This window comes from Salmo salar, chromosome ssa03 (assembly GCF_905237065.1).
Source record: "Salmo salar chromosome ssa03, Ssal_v3.1, whole genome shotgun sequence".
In the NCBI taxonomy this organism is placed as follows: Eukaryota; Metazoa; Chordata; class Actinopteri; order Salmoniformes; family Salmonidae; genus Salmo; species Salmo salar.
In genome coordinates this window covers 14,566,563-14,587,169 of record NC_059444.1, presented here as the reverse complement: position 1 = coordinate 14,587,169, position 20,607 = coordinate 14,566,563, and the positions used below count along the sequence as shown (strand labels likewise).

The window sequence follows — 20,607 nt, the reverse complement described above, 5'->3', positions numbered from 1 at the left end:
TGTATCCTTGTAGGTGATGTGCTGCATGGTGCCATGTGAATGACAGAACCACAATGAAGTCGTCACACAAACTGCTGTTCGTCCTATGCCCCATGCTGGTCCTGGGCTTCATCTACTACTCCTCTGGGAAGCTACACCTGCACGTATGGGGCCAGAAGCCACGTGAGTTACACTAGACGGCCTACGCCTCTCTCCACTCATCCATCCATCCATTTTTCTATTGAACTGTCTATGTTAGAGAGGAGACCGACCAGCAATCTATCTATATACTTTTCAGCCTTTTGATTTACTCCTGTCTTTCAGTGTCTGTCTCAGCTTGTCAGTCAAGATCTGTGTCACTGGCCTACAGACAATAACCTCATAATGTCAAAGTGGATTTATTTTTTTATCCAAATTAATAAAAAATAAAGCTGAAATGTCTTGAGTCAATAACTATTCAATGCCTTTGTTATGGCAAGCCTAAATAAGTTCAGGAGAAAACATTTGCTTAACAAGTCACATTGGGGAAGGCTGAGGTTTCATAGTTGCTACCCATTGGTCAGAAACTGGTTGAATCAACGTTGTTTCCACGTCATTTCAACCAAAATATTCAATGTGATGATGTTGAATCAACGTGGAAAACTGATTGGATTTTTTTTGTCTTCAACCTAAGGGAATTTTGTCTCTTTCACCAAACTTTTAACCTAAATCCAATAACATGGTGACATTTCGTGTTGATTTCACATAGCATTCAACTCAACCAAATGTAAATCAAAACTAGACATTGAACTGATGTCTGTGCCCAGTGGGTAGTGTTATTACAAGGACTGTGATTGGCTATGTTACTATGGCATATCAGCAACCTTAAACTCTAAGGAAGATTTTCAAGCAATAAGGAAGTAAGGAAATTAAACAGAATAATGTTTTTTCCTGTAACTGAACATGAGTTCTTAGGTTCTTATCTTTGGTGGAAATCAAGATGACTAAGTCTTACACTTCCTGTTCAAAGACCACAATGTTTCTCATGATGTTCAATGATCAGTACACAAGGTGCCTTTGGAAAGTATTCACACCCCTTGACTTTTTCCATATTTTGTTGTGTTACAGCCAGAATTTTCAATTGATATAATTGAGATTTTGTCACTGACCTAAACACAATACCCCATCAAGTGGAATTATATTTTTTACAAATTTATAAAAAATAAAAATCTGAAATGTCTTGAGTCAAGTATTCAACTACTTTGGTATGACACACCAAAATAAGTTCAGGGGGGAAAAATGTGCTTAACAAGTCACATAATAAGTTGCATGGACTCAATCTTTGTGCAATATTATTTAACATGATGCCTGAATGAATACCAAATTTTTGTACCCCACACATACAATGATCTGTAATGTCCCTCAGTCGAGCAGTGAATTTCAAACAGATTTAACCACAAAGACATGGGAGGTTTTCCAATGCCTCGCAAAAAAGAGCAGTTATTGGGAGATGGTTAAAAACGGACATTGAATATCTAATTGAGCATGGTGAAGTTATTAATTACACTTTGGATGGTGTATCAATACACCCAGTCACTACAAAGATACAGGTGTCCTTCAAAGTTCAGTTGCTGGAGAGGAATGAAACCACTCTGGGATTTCACAATGAGGCCAATGGTGACTTAAAACAGTTAGTTTAATGGGTGTGATAGGAAAAAAACTACAACATTGTAGTTACTCCGCCACACTAACCTAATTGACAGAGGGAAAATAAGGCGCTAAAGTAAAACGGCAAAACATTTAGCAGGGAAATGAACTTTATGTCCAGAATGCAAAGCGTTATGTTTGGGGCAAACGCAACAATGCTGAGTACCACTCTTTGCATTTTCAAGCCTAGTGGTGGCTACATCATGTTATGGGTATGCTTGTCATCGGCAAGGACTAGGGAGTTTTTTTTAAGATAAAAAGAAATGGAACAAAGCTGAGCACAGGCAAAATCTTAGAGGAAAACTTACTTCAGTTTGCATTACACCAGAGACTAGGAGAGGAATTCAACTTTCAGCAGGACAATAACCAAATATACACTGGAGTGTCTTTCCAAGACCGCATTGAATGTTCCTGAATGGCCTAGTTACAGTTTTGACTTTAATCGGCTTAAACATATATGGTAATAGTTGACTACTGCTAGATAACCATTTTCAACAACCAGCTTGAATAATTCAAAAAATAATTGTGGAAATATTGTACAATCCAAGCGTGTAAAGCTTAGTCTTACCTAGAAAGACTCGCAGCTGTAATCACTGCCAAAGGTGATTCTAACATGTATTGACTCAGGAGTGTGAATACTTATGTAAATGAGATATTGCTGTATTTCATTTTCAATAAATGTGCATGTTTTCACTGAATTTCTATGGGGTATTGTGTGTGTAGATGGGTGAGTTTACATTTTGAATTACATTTCTGAAGGGACTGCGCATGTATAGATTCATGCTACACACACAGTACAACTGCCACTTATTATACTGCTCAATTTGTACACTGCACCCACCCCCCCCAATACACATGTACATATTGGACTATAAATTGTTCCTTCCTTCCTGTTCCTAAAGTTTTTATTCTATTCTACTGAGACATTTACTTTATGTTCATATTCTTTTATTTCTTATTGTTGCATTGTCGAAGGAACCTGCAAGTAAGGTTTTATGGACGATGTATACCATGCGTATCACATGCATCCGACTAATAAAACTTGAATCTATATATGTGTGTATTGCCATTCCCTAAGTAGCCGAAGCCCATTTCTCAAATGTATTTCCTGTAGTTGATGAGGACTAAAGTTCCAGCTGCAGAGTACTACTGAAGGCTGTGAGAGCCCTGTGGTCAGCTCTGTACCCGCCTGGCATGTTTTGGGTGTCGGTTGGTTATGAATCAGGATTGGTAATGAAGAGGGCTACGTAATGGTGGAAAACCTGACTCTCCCAGGGCGTGGATGGTTGGGTGATTTTTCACTGCTGGGTGGTCACTGAAATGTGTCTTTGTAACCAGCAGAGGGTGCTAAAATATTTCCCATAAACATTCCCTGGAACTTTTAGAAATGGTCTATCAGTAGGAAACACGGTAGATGCACTTTTCACAGGAAGTGTTTGAATGGAAGTTGAAGTTTGTGCTTTAGACTGTGGTTGCCTCTGAGTAACTTATAGCCTGAGACATTGAAGGAAGCTTGAGAAGCTAAGAGGGACATTTTGGAACACAGGAGGGCGTTGTAATCCCACAGTGAGCCTGGCATCCGAGAGGGGCCCAAGCTTCTTCTGCAGTATAAAATAATGACTTCTTTCAAGTTATCAGAAGCTCCAGTTACGCTGTCTTGCTCCCATTACATTCCCAGTAAGCATTGTAATTTGCAATACGTGTGCCCCTTCAAAATAACTAATTTGAGTCTTTTTCATTTGGCTCAAGTTGTCGTCATTTTAATTATTTCAAAATTATTAATGTCCTTTTGATTTGTTCATAGATGATTCTGAAGTGACTGTTTCCAATTATATTTCTCAACACGAAGACCATAAACATTTAGTCCAGAAAAACACTGGATTTGGGAGTTGTGGCTTTTTGCACACTGCTGCCAGATGTTAAGGTTCGGAGGTCTGTTTGTCCAAGAGGACAGGGAGCATGTTGACGTCCCTTTTGTGTACTCTCCCCAACTCTGACTTTATCTGTTATATCACCACAGAGGATCAAACCCAATAATCCCTGTTCTACACTTTTGAGGTATTCTACTCTGGGAGTCTTTAAATCACCGTTCAGCACATTGTGTTGTGTATGAGTTATGGTGGAAGATACCCATTTTTGAACTATTCTTATGTAAATATTTATCCCTACAGTGTTAACTTGCTGACCACCAGTGAATTGACTTCATGTTTTACAATGTAAAGCACTAAACTGGTGTGTCACTAATGGTCAACAGAGCAGCTAGGCCACAGGGCTGAGTCATGTTTGAACCCTGATTGGCTATTTCTTAGCATTTTGGACATGATGTACCTGACAACTTGAACTGCAAACAAGTTGATATGGCTGTTTTTATTCCCACTGCAGCAACTCCAGAGGATGTTTGACACTTGAAGTTTCTGTGACAAGACCCCTGTGTGCATTGCCTTTACACTGTCAATATTTAGGGTCCCCAGTTTCCCCCTCTAATTTCAGGACTAGAGTAGTGACGATGGCCCATATAGTCTGGTTGTAGTGTCAAGAGACTGAGCCCCTTCTCACAAATCTAAATGACCACTGATTGGGAACTTTCTCATAAGATGCATTGGGTGGATTTGAGTGAGTGCTTCAGTCAGTCTGTCAGTTTGATATCAGAGCCTCTCGAGGCCTTGCAAAATTATTCAGAACCCATGGATTTCTTAACATTTTGTCTTACAAAGTGGGATTAAAATTAAATTGTAATTTCTTTTGTCAACAATCTAAGGGGTCTGAAAACTTTTGCAAGGCACTTGGGGTGGCCGAAGACTGAAAACGTGACGTTGATGGATCCCCTTCAAGAGAGGAGCTGATGATCATAATGTTTGTGTATATGACAGTAAAACATTCTTACTATGACTATATACATTTGTTGGCACCTTCAATTCTTGCGCTTTTTTTCTCATAAAAAGGATAATTCAACACTTGGCCGCCCAGGCAAATTTGCTGAACTTCTAAACTTTGGGCTACCGAGTGGCGCAGCGGACTAAGGCACTGCAACTCAGTACTGGAGGCACCACTGCAGACCCTGGTTCGATTCCAGGCTCTATCACAACCAGCCGTGATTGGGAGTCCCATAGGGCGGATCACAATTGGCACAGCGTCGTTAGGGTTTGGCTGGGGTAGGCTGTCATTGTAAATAAGAATTTGTTCTTAACTGACTTGCCTAGTTAAATGAAGGTGTAACAAAAAAAATGGAACCAATCAGCAATGTGCAATACATTTAAGTCATTTAGCAGACGCTCTTATCCAGAGCGACTTACAAATTGGTGCATTCACCTTATAATATCCAGTGGAACAACCACTTTACAATAGTGCATCTAAATCTTTAAGGGGGGGTTAGAAGGATTACTTTATCCTATCCCAGGTATTCCTTAAAGAGGTGGGGTTTCAGGTGACTCCGGAAGGTGGTGATTGACTCCGCTGTCCTGGCGTCGTGAGGGAGCTTGTTCCACCATTGGGGTGCCAGAGCAGCAAACAGTTTTGACTGGGCTGAGCGGGAACTGTGCTTCCTCAGAGGTAGGGAGGCGAGCAGGCCAGAGGTGGATGAACGCAGTGCCCTTGTTTGGGTGTAGGGCCTGATCAGAGCCTGAAGGTACGGAGGTGCCGTTCCCCTCACAGCTCCATAGGCAAGCACCATGGTCTTGTAGCGGATGCGAGCTTCGACTGGAAGCCAGTGGAGAGAGCGGAGGAGCGGGGTGACGTGAGAGAACTTGGGAAGGTTGAACACCAGACGGGCTGCGGCGTTCTGGATGAGTTGTAGGGGTTTAATGGCACAGGCAGGGAGCCCAGCCAACAACGAGTTGCAGTAATCCAGACGGGAGATGACAAGTGCCTGGATTAGGACCTGCGCCGCTTCCTGTGTGAGGCAGGGTCGTACTTTGCGAATGTTGTAGAGCATGAACCTACAGGATCGGGTCACCGCCTTGATGTTAGTGGAGAATACGTATTGTCTTGATCATATAAATAGTTAACTCCGTAGACAATTTTTTGAAAGATAGCCAATGCTATTAGATTTACACGCCTTATCCTTTTAGATTTGTGGTCTTAAATTATTACTTGGAATAAACTGATAGCTAAACGCTCCTTGACCCGGAATGACATCATCGATGGTGATAAAGCTATCTTCTTCTGCTATATAGCAACAGATCTACGTGTTGTAATTAGATTGCTAGCTACATTACTAAGGTTCTTTGGTTTCTAAGTTGGTAGTCATTTTACAGCTTACATTGATGGTATCATGTTTCTGTAACTAAATAGACTACACATTTAAAAAAAGACTACCTGGTAGCAGTTTGTCGGACTGAGTTCTCTCTCGAGCTGTAATCACCAGCTGTCTACTACCTTAGATACGAATAATGTGATTGGCAGACATGATCAGCAGGGAGTACCATGGATAGTACACAACTTTTGCTTGGTTTACAGTTGAGTACTCAGCAGCGTTCGCCTGTCCCAGCTAGCTAAGTATTGCAATTTAAATTTTTGTAATAAAAAATAAATTGTTGCAAGATTTGTCATTGCCAAGAAACAGAAATGTGTTCAAGAAATAAATGTACACCTGCTCCTCCCTCGACAGAGATCGATAACTAAAGCAGATGGTTTGCTACGGCCCACCACCTAAGTAGTCCTCCACCACAGACAAATGAATGTACAGTGACGGGAAACAGATTGAGGGTGTGATATGAAGTGTGAGAACATTTGCGCACACTAATTTTTGTATGATGTTGGTGTAGTTAGCATTGTAGAGGAGCTGTTGCTAGAGAGAAATGTAGAGGACAGCTCGACGTGTTCTTCTCCCAGCCATCAGCGCTGCTGCTTGCTGCCTGCTACCCTCAGCACTGTCATGCAAGTGTGACTGAAAGTGGACACCCACTGTTTCTATCTGCTGGTACATCACCTGAGGGTGTCAACTGTGAAAGGCCACACCTGTGCCGGGTGTTCTCTGGATCAGTAAGGGGTTTAGGTGGTGGAAAGGCTTGGGATTTTAGGGGGAAGGGCATTTGGTCTTCAATAGGTGTTCAATCTGCCAGGGCACCAAGGCCATTAACCAAAATAGCCAATTAAATTGATTTGGAAACTGAAAAAAAAACGTTGCCGGAGAGGAAGAAAACCGCTCAGGGATTTCACCATGAGGCCAATGGTGACATTTAAAAATGGTTACAGAGTTTAATGGCTCTGATAGACCGCTGTGCCACTTGGGAACTAAGGCACTGCATCTGTAGTGATGCCTCTAGCACTGAGACACGGCCTGGATTCAAACCAGGGTATCACAATAGGCCGTGATTGGGAGTCCCATAGGGCGGCTCACAATTGGCCAAGCATTGTCCGGGTTTGGCCGGGGTAGGAAATCATTGTAAATAAGAATTTGTTCTTAACTGACTGGCCTAGTTAAAGGTTAAATAAAAAAATTATATTGAGGATGGATCAACAACATTGTAGTTACTCCACAATACTAACCTAATTGACAGAGCGAAAAGAAGGACGTCTGTATAGAATACAAATATTCTGAAACATGCGTCTTGTTTACAATAAGGCACTATAGTAAAACTGCAAAAAATGTGCCAAAGAAATGAACTATGTCATGAAAACAAAGTGTTAGGTTTTGGGCAAATCCAACACATCAAATCACTGAGTAGCACTTTTCATATTTTCAAGCATGGTGGTAGTTGCATCATGTTATGGGTATGCTTGTCATCGGCAAGGACTAGGGAGTTTTTTTTTAGGACACAAAGAAACGAAATAGAGCTAAGCACAGGCAAAATCCGAGAACTTAGTTGTCTGCTTTCCAAAACGAAAGATGCACAGACATTTTTACATTTTTAAGCCAATATTCTGCAATTCTTCACATTTTTCAATAGAACTGAGAGAATTTTGCGGTTGTAAAAGCTAATTTCCTGCAATTCTATGCATTTTTCCATGGCTAATGCTGTGTTCTTATGCTCAAACATAACAAAATCAATACTGCTAAATTGTTTTTGGGAATTTTCAATTCTCCCTGACTGTTTAGCTTTTATTTTGTAGATTTATTTATTTTTGTTCTCAAAGATGTTATTATTTAAAACTATACTGGTTCATTTTATTTTCTACTCCCTTTATCTGGTTTTAGTTTTAAGTCGACAAGATATTTTTCCATCCTGAAAAATGTATTTTTTTTTTATACAATAATAATATACACTATATACACAAAAGTATGTAGACACCCCTTCAAATTAGTGGATTCGGCTATAAAATCGAGCACACAGTCGTGCATTCTCCACAGAGCTCCGTGAATTTCAACGTGGCACCGTCATAGGATACCACCTTTCCAACAAGTCTGTTCCTCAAATTTCTGCCTTGCTAGAGCTGCCCTGGTCAACTGTAAGTGCTGTTATTGTGAAGTGAAAATGTCTAGGAACAACAACCGCTTAGCCATGATGTGGTAAGCTACACAAGCTCACAGAATGGGACCGCCGAGTGCTGAAGCGTGTACCGCGTAAAACTCATCTGTCCTCAGTTGCAACACTCACTACTGAATTCCAAACTGCTTTTGGAAGCAACGTTAGCACATGAACTGTTCGTTGGGTGCTTCATGAAATGGGTTTCCATGGCCGAGCAGCCTCACACAAGCCTAAGATTACAACGCGCAATGCCAAGCGTCGGCTGGAGTGGTGTAAAGCTCGCCGCCATTGGACTCTGGGGGCAGTGGAAACGTGTTCTCTGGAGTGATGAATCACACTTCACCATCAGGCAGTCCAACAGACGAATCCGGGTTTGGCAGATGCCAAGAGAACGCTACCTGCCCAAATGCATTGTGCCAACTGTAAAGTCTGGTAGAGGGGAAATGATGGCCTTGGGCTGTTTTTCATGGTTTGGGCTAGGCCCCTTAGTTCCAGTGAAGGGAAATCTTAACGCTACAGCATACAATGACATTCTAGACTATTCTGTGCTTCTGACTTTGTGGCAATAGTTTGGGGAAGTTCCTGTTTCAGCATGACAATGCCCCCGTTCACAAAGTGAGGTCCATACAGAAATGGTTTATTGATCGGTGTGGAAGAACTTGACTGGCCTGCACAGAGCCCTAACCTCAAAACCATCGAACACCTTTGGGATGAATTGGAATGCTCACTGCTAGCCAGGCCTAATCGCCCAACGTCAGTGCCGACGTCACTAATGCACTTGTGGCTGAATGGAAGTAAGTCCCTGCAGCAATGTTCCAACATCTAGTGGAAAGCCTTCCCAGAAGAGTGGAGGCTGTCATAGCAGCAAAGGGGGGACCAACTCCATATTAATGCCCATGATTTTGGAATGAATGTTCGACAAGCAGGTGTCCACATACTTTTGGTTATGTAGTGGATAGATGTATATCTTTTTTTTTTTTTACACTGGACTTATGCGGCCCGCCCAAGGCTTTTAAACTGCTATGTTTGGTCCATCACTCTCTTGTGGTAGACTGGCTCCTGTGATGATGCCTTACACATGACTAGGTTTTAATTTGGGCAAGGCAGCAAGCACGCTAGGCTATACAATTAGGTAACTTCCTAATTGAGTATTTAATGTGTTAACACCGACTTGTTACACCATTGAGGGATAGTTTGTTTGGTAAAATGGCAGTTTTAGTGCAGTCTCCACTTAAATAGTAGGATAGTACCAAACAACCCAGTGTTTGTCGTCCTAGAATCCCCTTGCCCCCTGCTCTGCTTTCATGTTCTTACAGACTGCAGTGTGTCTTCCTTCTCATTGTTCAGCAGAGGCCTGTTGGTTGTGTTTAATCATCAGCAGTTAGATAAAAGAACACGACAGCTGTCCTCTGCTTATTTTGATAGAGGAACATTTTGTTGCTTTTGAAGACCTGGGATGGTTCTGTTTGAACTTGAGCCTCGTTATGCAAGAGTTCACCGTTTTTATCTCCTTTGAAATACAAATTAAAAAGACAAATATGTACGGGAAAGTGGAAAGGAAATGTGGACCTGTTGCCAACTGGTAAAGATAACAAACAACATTCGTAAACGGTGCAGGGGGATTCACAGGTCAGGGTGGGTCCGCAGTGCCTTAAAGCCATTTCTTTTCTTTTTTCTTTTTTTACCCACTTGATGGGCAACAGTTGCATTTGAGTCCAGCGTTCTGTAATGGGCCAGTTCAACCTGCCTAAAAGTCTAATAGATTGTAGGAGTAGCCGCCTCTGTCTTAAAAATACTTTGTTGTGTTGGGCAAAGAAACAATACTTTCAATAAGATGCGTCTCTGTTAATGAGTTTTCTATCTCACTGTCTGTTTGTGCTGGTTTGTCCTTGTCTGCTCTACCTGACTCCCAGGCCTACTCTTCCTGTCCAGCCCTCTCGGTCTCATTTGCTGAGCGGACATTCTGTCTCATCTGACGTCCTCTCTAACCCTTCTGTTTGCAGAGATTGATTCGGAGTCCACTCTCATAGTCCCGACTAAAGGTCAAAGCACCACAGGTAGACTGAGGCGCTAGCCCCCTTTACATTGAGTGATGGTGGGAAAGTGGTGCAACCGGGCTGCTTAGGGGCTCACTTTGGAATAACAACTTTCCACTAACACTACAACAGAAGCCTTGCATTTGATCCTCTCCTCTTGTTTTCTGACCAGAATGTACTCATTCACTCATGTACTGTGGTCTTTGCTGGTAACTTTCAGAAACCACAACCAATACTAAAATAATCGTAAATGTGCATTTCGTAGATGATTACCAGCACAGTGGGTAGGCATCTTGATTTGGGGGATCCAGACTCTTGGTTTTTAATGGAACTTTGGGCTACTAATGTCACTAACCTCTTCCTCCTTGGCCTCTGTGGTATTAGGGATTTGTGTCTTGTGCACATTTCCTGCCTAAACCTATTGGGCTGCGGACACTGGTTGCTGTGGTTACCCCCACCGGACCGGGCCTAACTGACCCTTTTTGTGTTTCAGAGTTGGAAGCGGACGTTGCTCTCACCGTGGGACAAATAGTAGGCTCAGGTACAAACCTTCCCCCTCCCTCTCCACCCCTCTTTAATAATACAGCTCCATGTGCCTCCTGGAACACATCACACCCCACTGGCCAGGTTGGGGGCGTTCCTCATCTAGAAGATGTTCATGCTTCTCACAAAGATAATCCTACCCTATTTTGTTTCTTGCAGAGAGAGCTTCTCTGCGGTCGACATCATCCCAATTACAAGTTATGTCTTCAAAGGTTAAAGGTGTAATTTATGATGAAACTGTATCAGTAAATCGGATCTTTGACAGATGGCAAGTACTACAGGGTGGGACATGGTGCCTGGCCAGACTCCCTGCAAGGCTCTGTCGCTGACCACTTATTTTACAAAGGTCCCATGCTTGGCTCCCTTTCCCTGGAAAGGGCTACTGGACAAACTCCCAAACTGTTTTTGAAATGTGTCCCATTGGCATGGCGAGAGAAATGAGTGTGACAGGCAAATGTGACTCTGTTTCTCTTCAACCTTTTGAACCAAGTCAACAACACCACAGTCCCAGACATCGGACGGCACTGGTGTCCGTGGGGTTTCAGTTGGTTTGATCATCCCAATGTGAATGGAGCAAATAAAGCACAGCTGAATCATTCATGTCACTCCATTGAATGATGCAACAGCTCCCTCTGTTGTTGAGCATAGAACAGCAGCTCTGTATCAGCCTTTTAGAAAGGGGCATCAAGTTAAAGGTTAAGCAGCGACACACAGTCTAAAGGGTGTCTGGTACTAGGTGGTTTCAGTGGCCGAGGTTTATAATACAGGCAGGGTCCTGCTGCTTCCTCTGCTCAGCTCTGGCTACGATGCGCTTCCTTCCACACACATGATAAACACACACACTCATAGCTGCTGCATTAAACCCCATGGCCCATCTTTCAAGGCAGCCTCCTCCTCTTCTCTCCTCTAGAATCCCTCTGAAGGCACAGTGCAACCTCAGGAGCGCTGAGAACTGCTTCCCTTTCTCCCTTTTGCTTATTGTGTTATTTTGATGAGGGGTCATTTATGTAATTGCTGTCCTTACATGTTTATTCAGTCACAGATATTCAGTATCTACTGGCTTCATCAGAAGATGCTGTTCAGTTATAAGTAAAGGTCTGGATAATTGCAGGCTGTAGTATCTAGTAGAGATTCACTAGTAACACGTCTTCACTGTGTTTCACAGATCAATGGAAATAGTTCAGTAGCAGTAGGTTCCAGAGACCTGGGGCATTCTGTTGACCTAACGCTTTGACAGAATGACAGAATGATATATGAACTAAGTCGGCATGCCTCGTAGTGTATTGGAGTCATGCCGAATCACATCCAGGTCACAATGATGGATACGTGTACACAAACGGACTGAAGTGGAATTCAAATATCTGTCTTGCGGAATTGATTTCCCTGTTGAAGGACACTATTACTAAGCTGTTAACCGTTTTCTCTTGTCCAAGCAGAAAACAGCAGGTAGATCTTTTTAAAGACGTTATGCTTTCGCTTCTTTCCCCTTCGCTACTAAAAAAGCCTAAATGCTGATGACGCTTGAAACGGCACCTATGGACCGACCCCACATGGTCCTCCTCCATAGATGAACCACAACTGCTGTTTTTAACTTATCATTTGCACTTGAAACACGCCGGAATGTTTTTGGCTGGCTTTCCCCAACCCCCGCTTGTTTGACCGGCTGCAAAGATCTCTAACCTGCTTTCAAGAGTGTTTTACTTTGGTTTCTTTTCTTTATGAAAATCCACAGGCTGTTTACTTGGCGAGAGATGGTCAACTATCGGCATCGTAGCCATAGTTGTATATGTTCAAGATGAGGATGGATGATCACTCTGTCTTCGTCTATGGGATGAGTCTTGGTTCATAAGCCATTTTGAATCATGTTTGTTCATTTCAGTTTTCTTACCCCTTTTCTGTCTCTTTCTTTCTTTATAGTGTATGATAAGCAGGGCTTTCTGCTGAAGCTGGACGGAAAGTTGTAAGTAAAATTACATTTTGTAAAGTAAAATGTCATTTTAAACCCAAAGGGAAACATCTTTCATCTCCAACTGATTGTTGTAGCAGATGCTAAATATGCTAATTTAGCAGATGCATATGCCATTTATCAGATGCTAGTTGTCTGATCTTAAGAATGGGCTATATTCAGTTTTAACAAATCAGAAACTGAACTGGAACTTGTTGCCTGAATATTCATATTGTGACCTATTAATCTCATTTGCATCGCTAGTCAATTCAAATAAACATGATTAATTGGAATTGTTTTAGCCAACTTTACACCAAGCAATTATGCTGGGTCGAATTATTATAACCACTCATCAATCCCTATATGACTAATAAATGTCGATGTGTGTTTAGATAAATAGGTGTTGGATTGTGCAAAAAAAAAGAACAAAAAATATTTAACCAGGCAAGTCAGTTAAGAACAAATTCTTATTTCCAATGACGGCCTAGGAACAGTGGGTTAACTGCCTTGTTCAGGGGCAGAACGACAGATTTGTACCTTGTCAGCTCGGGGATTCGATCTAGCAACCTTTCGGTTATTGGCCCAACGCTGTAACCACTAGGCTACATGCCGCCCATTTATTATTTTCAAAATTCTTCAAGCTCTGTCAATCTGGTTGTTGATCATTGCCAGACCACAAATTCAAGTCTTGCCATAGATTTTCAAATAGATTTATGGAAACCGTAACTCGGTCACTCAGGAACATTTACTGTCTTCTTGGTAAGCAACTCCAGTGTAGATTTGGCCATGTGTTTTAGGTTATTGTCCTGCTGAAAGGTGAATTCAACTCCCAGTGTCTGGTGGAAAGCCGACTGAACCAGGTTTTTCTCTGGGATTTTGCCTGTGCTTAGCTCCATTCCGTTTTATTTTTATCCTGAAAAATTCCCCAGTCCTTAACAATTACAATCATACCCATAACGTGATGCAGCCACCACTATGCTTGAAATATGGAGAGTGGTACCCTGTAATGTGTTGTATTAGATTTGCCACAAACACAACTTTTTGCCCTGAATACAAAGTGTTAATTGCTTTGCCATTATTTTTGCAGTATTAATTTAGTGCCTTGTTTCAAACAGGATGCATGTTTTGGAATGTTTTTATTCTGTACAGTCTTCCTTCTTTTCCCTCGGTCAATTAGGTTTGTATTGTGGAGTAACTACAATGTTGTTGATCCATCCTCCGTTTTCTCCTATCACAGCCATTAAACTCTAACTGTTTTAAAGTCACCATTGACCTCATTGTGAAATCCCTGAGTGGTTTCCCTCCTCTCCGGCAACTGACTTAGGAAAGACGGCTGTATCTTTGTAGTGACTGGGTGTATTGATACAACATCCAAAGTGTAATTAATAACTTCACCATGCTCAAAGGGATATTCAATGTCAGCTTTTTATTTTTACCAATAGGTGGCATTGGAAAACCTCCCTGGTCTTTGTGGTTGAAAATGTGTTTTAAATTCACTGCTCGACTGACGGACCTTACAGATAATTGTATGTGTGGGGTACAAAGATGAGGTAGTCATTCAAAAATCATGTTAAACACTATTACACACAGTGACTCCATGCAATTTATTATGTGACTTAATGACATTTTTACTCCTGAACTTTATTTTGGCTTGCCATAACAAAAGGGTTGAATACTTATTGGCTCAAGACATTTCAGCTTGTCATTTTTAATTCATTTGTAAACATTTCTTAAAACATAATTCGACTTGACATTATGGGGAATTGTGTGTAGGCCAGTAATAAAGCGTCACCATTTAATTTATTTTAAATTCCGGCTGTAACACAACAAAATAGTAAAGGGATGTGAATACTTTCTGAAGACAGTCTCACTATAGGCACAACTTCAGGAGAGGGTTTAAATGCTAGTTCTCATCTGGACCTGCTAATACAACTGCCTACAGCAGTGGTCACCAACTGATCACTTCCTCTGACCTAGCAAAGATGGCATGTTAGCAAGAGACTCCAGCCCAGTCCAATCCAGCTGTAGCCTGTCCATGCACGCACCCCCTTCACCCTGCCCTGCCCCCATCTCATCAACACTCCCTATGTGTGACGGATAGGCCTCCCCTGTTTATTTGAACTAGTCACGTGCCATATAGCAGTTCATTCATGAGCATGATAGCAATGAGGAGGTGGTAAAAGGGGCTGCTGGATGGAGTGTTAGAATGTGACCTCTCTAGTCCTACTTTACCTCAGGATAGGACCAGCATAGGATGGAGGGTTAGAACGTGACCTCTCTAGTCCTACTTTACCTCTAAATAGGAAAGGACCAGCATAGGATGGAGTGTTAGAATGTGACCTCTCTAGTCCTACTTTACCTCTAAATAGGAAAGGACCAGCATAGGATGGAGTGTTAGAATGTGACCTCTCTAGTCCTACTTTACCTCTAAATAGGAAAGGACCAGCATAGGATGGAGTGTTAGAATGTGACCTCTCTAGTCCTACTTTACCTCTAAATAGGAAAGGACCAGCATAGGATGGCGTGTTAGAATGTGACCTCTCTAGTCCTACTTTACCTCTAAATAGGAAAGGACCAGCATAGGATGGACGGTTAGAACGTGACCTCTCTAGTCCTACTTTACCTCTAAATAGGACAAGCATAGGATGGGCTAAAGGGAACATGTTGATTTTATTTATTTTCTCCTCTCCACATCTCAAACAATTTTTTTGTTCTTTCTTCCTGGGAGATCTTTGTCTAAATTGGATTGTGTGGAAGTGCAGTGTTATCTGGTCATGTTGTTCTCAGTCTCATCTAATAACCTTTTGTCCTCCCCTCTTGGTGACATTTGCAGGTCAGCAGAATTGGCGTACAAGTATGGCAACCTCAGCGAAGGAGTGTGCAAGCCAGGCTACGCAGCTGCCAAGATGACTGCCATCTATCCAAAGTGAGAAACTCTCTCCAGGGTTTGATTAGAGTCCTTGGGTGCATGTTGAGTCTTAAGAGGATTCCTCTCCTTGTCTCCATTCCTTCGTACTTTGCACTGCTGAAAAAAACTGGTCAGGTGAAGCCAAATGTTTTATATCAGTTTAGTGCCATTGGAGGAGAGGAGTTCAGGAGAGGCAGCAACTCTAAGCTATTGAGACGTACCCCTAGACGTTATGACATTACTCCAGCCAGCATGGCCTACGGGGATCAACTCAGGAATAAAAGCCCCCACGTTCCCACACAATCTTTTAGTCATTCATTTATATCCTCACTACACACACTATACCAGGATCAACTACATTCAGCCGCAGGCAGATGGTCAGGGGGCTGGAACATAATTACAAATAATTTGTAGACTGCAAATTGACTGCAGGAAGCCCAAATGGATATAATATTTGGGCTTTCAGGCGTTGCTTACATTTGTATACGATCACAGATATCTCTCTATTATGCGTGGGAATTCTTGGGGACAAATAGAATCGGGCTGCCAGCTGAGGAACCTTGCACTATGCCATGTCCTCATCAGCTTTCCGAACACAAAAGCATCTCTGTTGGTAGAGCGTAGCCCCCGTCCTACCCCATTTAAAAATGGATGCCAGAAATTAGCCTTTTGTCGGAGTGGCAATGACTTCCTGTCCAGGAGGGCATGACTCATCACATCTTCCTTCACGGAACACTCGACGGCCCTCTGTGATGTCACTGGGCCTTTGATGCCATCCCTACACCGTCTCCTCTCCAGCCATGGGTCATTGTCTCATGAGTGCTCAGCAGGTCTGGCTAGTAAAGGGGCATGTTCAACATAGCAGAACAATGGCCCGGGGCATTTTTCCTCTGCTGCCCCTAAATGTGGAAGATGGCGACTCCATCTTAACATAATGTACGATGATGCTGTGATGATGCATAGTCTGCAAAAAGACAGCTAGTAGTGGTACAGAATGCTTCAATTGGGTTAGACAGTTTTGAATGACGAAGAAGACCAGCAATGACAGGATATTTCTTGTATTTTGTGTTTCTTATTCTTTCTGAAACAACATATTTGTATGGTTAACTATGACTCATACAGAAACCAAAAGGAGTCGTCATGGCGTGTTACACACATAGTCTTAGGCCTTTTCTCTGGAGTCAGATAGTAATCATAACTTTGGGCGAGCTACGTTGGGGCGCTGCTAAATTACAGCAGTCGTTAAAGAAGAAGCTGTCTGGTTTTCAGGCGGGTTTCAGGCCCTTCCAACTACGAGGCTATGTGTTAACGATGTCTCCCAACGACTTCCTCTAATCAGCCACACGTGTCGGTTCAGAGTTCCCTACAAACAGCCCCCTCTGGGACAGCATTGATTATTACCACATTCACTTCAGTAACACAGTTCAGTTAGTACAATTAATGACTTATAGTGACAAAGTTGCGTGTCTGTTAGATGTCCTGTTAGAGTTTGATGAGTGCAATGTGTGAAAAAGCGAAGTGTCTGGTTCGTTCATACATGACATGTGCAACCACAGATACCAAATCTAAATAAGCAAATGGCTACCTCTTCTTGGCCACTTTGCTTCCCTGTCAGCCCACTCACATAGATGAGTGGCATCCCCAGCTCCGTATGCCACAGCTAAATCCATTTTTTGGTCTCACTCTCATGACCAAATAAGTTGATGATTCACGTAAAAACGTGGCCTAATTTTTCTTCTTGGCAAACTGAATTCCACATGAATTATTTAATCTGTAGTAGAAACAAAGTGTATATACACTGACAGTTGTTAACTTGGCCTTGACCTCCTGAAGTGAGGCCCCACCCCCTCAACCTCCTGAAGTGAGGCCCCACCCCCTCCATCCTCCTTGTTTGTTCTCTTCCAAAAGGCCCTGCCCCACGGAATACAATATTTTCAACACCTCCCCTCACGCCAAACTGTTTGTATTGGAGCCCTAAATCAAGTGTTGGCGGTGAACTTCAGCGGAGCGGTTATGAAAATATGGCCCCCAGTGAGAGGAAATGAGCACAATGTGCCCTGGCCTCACGTGTTGGGAGCCCTCTCTCTTTAAGACAAGCAGACCAGATCCCTGTCTGTTCTTCTGTCCATGGACTAGGAGACTCTTGACTGTCCCAGTTATTTATTCCGCGGCTGGGCCCCTGTAGCCACATGTTGATGAATTGCGGTTTGTTTTGGCAAGGGTCTACTTCTCTGTCAGGTGATGTGAGGAGAGAGATGGAGAGTCAGACATTACTGACTTTTTCATTTTTCTCCCTTCTGACACTGGTACAACTTGTGACTCAAGTGCAATTAAGGTGTTTGGGGGAAGCGTAACATTTTGGGAAGTTGAAAAGCGGCTCTTCTTGTAAAACATGTTTGGTCATTGATTTCAGACACGCTTTGTAGGAAGTGAAGTCTGGTAATCTGATAGCGGACTCGGATTCCTTTGGTGTCCGAGTCATCTTCCGCTTGACTTGTCACAATTAACTGGCGGCATGTAGCCTAGCGGTTAAGATCGTTGGGGCAGAAACCGAAATGTCGGGGGTTCAAATCCCCGAGCAGACTAGGTGAAAAATATGTCAATGTGCTCTTGAGTAAGGCACTTAACCCTAATTGCTCCTGTAAATCGCTCGGGATAAGAGTGTTTGCTAAATTACTAAACTGTAAACTGTGGGCAGCCATAACTAGAGGTTGGTTAAAATGGCTCATGACTGTGAACACAGCCCCACTAGGGGTTAGTTAAGCCACTCTGAGTTCTTCCTTCAGATGTTGTGGTTTGCGCCCCGGGCCTGTGAGTTGTAGAGAATGTTTTGTTATTGTCAGTGTAAACTGAGAAGCTACCTGTGTTGTATAGACATATCCTAATTATATCTTGTGGAGTGTTAAGTTTTCATGTGATGCCAAATTAATTGTACTTATTAGGAAGGTAAGTACTTAAAATGGGTTTATCATGTAATTAATATTGCATTTCATACATTTTCTGACTAGAATCACCAAAATGTAATCAACTTTACCACACTCACATTTTTTTTAAATAGCTACTAATCATACAAATCCTTTCTCCGCAAGAATAGTGTCTGACATAAACCATCCTAGGACCAGTAATGTCCTTGTTATCCCCCTCTGTTTAAATGCCAGTCTGCGAGCTTGTTGTGAAAACCTTCACTGCGAGCTGTAAAAGTGGAGCATTGTAGCTGCAGGCTTGTTAAACGACAACCCCTGTGCTCTCCCTAGCGAGACAGCGGGTCATAAAAACAGACATCCATCGTCCAGCCACACTTCCAGAAGCAGTACGTACAGCCCAGGTCCGAGGGGCCTGACCGGGGGAAGTGGCTACTTCTGATTTGAGAGGAGGGATTTATCAAAGGGGGGTCGTCACAGCCAGGGGCCAGGGGTGGAAATGCTTAAATGTACTGTGTACCCTTAACAGTCACAGCTTCTTTTGGTATGCCAAACGCGATTTGTTTTATTTGAAGCCTCCGAGGGCAGGGGAAAGTGGGTTTATAATGTCATGGCACATTTTCCTGGAGTCTAAAAATGTTTTAAGATCTTCAAAGGATGATTTTTGTTGTTTGCTTGGTTTCTGTACATCTAACCCCAGTCTGTATACCTGTAACTAACTAGGTTGGTGTCGGAACACTTTGCTAGTGCGCCAACTGTTTCTGCACAGATTACCAATCAACACTGCCCTCTTGAGTAAAATGGCCAGGCCCCTTCCTCAAAACAGCTAGGCCCCAAATTATCTGGGACAGAAAAACACTGACATCAATACATCGTCAGGACACGTATACCCAAACTATGCGTCAAGAATGATTTAGAACTTTTCCTGGGAAAAAAAACTTGGTCAATGAGGGTACATGCAGGAGGCTTGTTCTCTTTCTCCCCTGTGTTATTTATTTTCCTCCCATGAGCCAACCCGTTTTGCTCTCTGTGTGTGCAGGATTGGTTTGGGGAACGGGGCGAAGCGGAAAAGTGGGATGACGTTGTTAGATTGATGAGTGGAACAAGCGTCTCCTCTTACGGCCCAGTGTCTTTAACTCCTGGCAGGACATTCACACCAGAGCCCTAGGGGTCACGGCAGAGATGAGTGGGGGCCACGTCCTTCTCAGGGAGAACGAGAGAAGAAACGCTTTTAGAAAAAACCTAGTGTCCTGCGAGACATTGTGGTGGTGTACCCCAGACACATGTTCTCCGCTTGATCACTCACTCACTCACCCGTGCATGGACGTTCAGGTCAACTCCGTTGCTCATTGACGAGTGTCAATCTAACTTGATTAACACAGCACGTTATCTGGAATAGGACAAGGGTTTGGCTGGCTTTTGAACTATGCATCTGGAAATGAGAGGGTGCGACTAAGTCAACACAACACACAAGTAGGCCTATTTTGTTTAACTTTAGTCCTCCTGGATCTGCTCATGGGTGAACAGACAAACTGAAGTCCTCTAAAATATAATCTTTCCCGTTCTTCTCTCTGCTGTTCTTCTCACAGGTTCATGAAGCCAGCTCCCATGTTTCTCGACCGGAACTTCAAGCGTCTGGCCAAAGTCAGCAGTTACTTACCTCCATTTGGATTCAAAACACAAGGTAAGACACATTGCGTGTCTAACGTGCGCAAATTGGATTATGCCCCCATCTGTCAATGTGCCCTTGAGCAAGGCACTTAACCCTAATTTCTCCTGTAAGTCACTATGCCCCCATCCATGTATCTCATTGATGGCAATGGATGTGTCATGAACTTGTCATGGTGGTTTTGGAACTGTGTATGGATGGTGGTTTGGGCTGGATAGGTAAACTAAAGAGAAGAGGGTGCCAGGGCTCTACCATCCTTATCACCACGCGTCAGTTAGCACATCTGTACTCTTGGTGATAGAGCTGGCAGAACAGCCCTCCTGGCCTACTTGGTCTAATTCTGCTCCTGTCATGCTCTCTGATGTCTCCACACACTGCCTCTGACCGTGCCATTACCTGGGGTGGGGGGCAGGTTAGAGGGTGAGAATGGGATGCATGAATACTACACAACATTTCTTGCTACGGCCACATCTGGATAGCGAGACGGCTCTTTTCAGTTTCTCTGAACTTCTA

At 42.9% G+C, this 20,607-nt stretch overlaps 1 protein-coding gene across 7 annotated transcripts in view; it reads left to right on the top strand.

Moving 5' to 3' along the window:
* LOC106598945 (CMP-N-acetylneuraminate-beta-1,4-galactoside alpha-2,3-sialyltransferase) overlaps positions 1-20,607 on the top strand; it is an 82,182-nt gene that overhangs the window by 20,586 nt on the left and 40,989 nt on the right. For 3 of the 7 annotated variants that reach the window (XM_045714530.1, XM_014189974.2, XM_045714531.1), the window contains exons 2-7: positions 14-162; positions 10,076-10,129; positions 10,602-10,649; positions 12,569-12,611; positions 15,430-15,522; positions 20,015-20,109. In XM_045714530.1, coding sequence (XP_045570486.1) covers positions 54-162; positions 10,076-10,129; positions 10,602-10,649; positions 12,569-12,611; positions 15,430-15,522; positions 20,015-20,109 — 442 coding nt within the window. In that variant the 5' untranslated portion in view covers positions 14-53. Of the gene's footprint in view, positions 1-13; positions 163-10,075; positions 10,130-10,601; positions 10,650-12,568; positions 12,612-15,429; positions 15,523-20,014; positions 20,110-20,607 lie in introns of those variants that run through there. The other 4 variants (XM_045714532.1, XM_014189977.2, XM_045714533.1 and 1 more) reach the window with 3 other exon arrangements.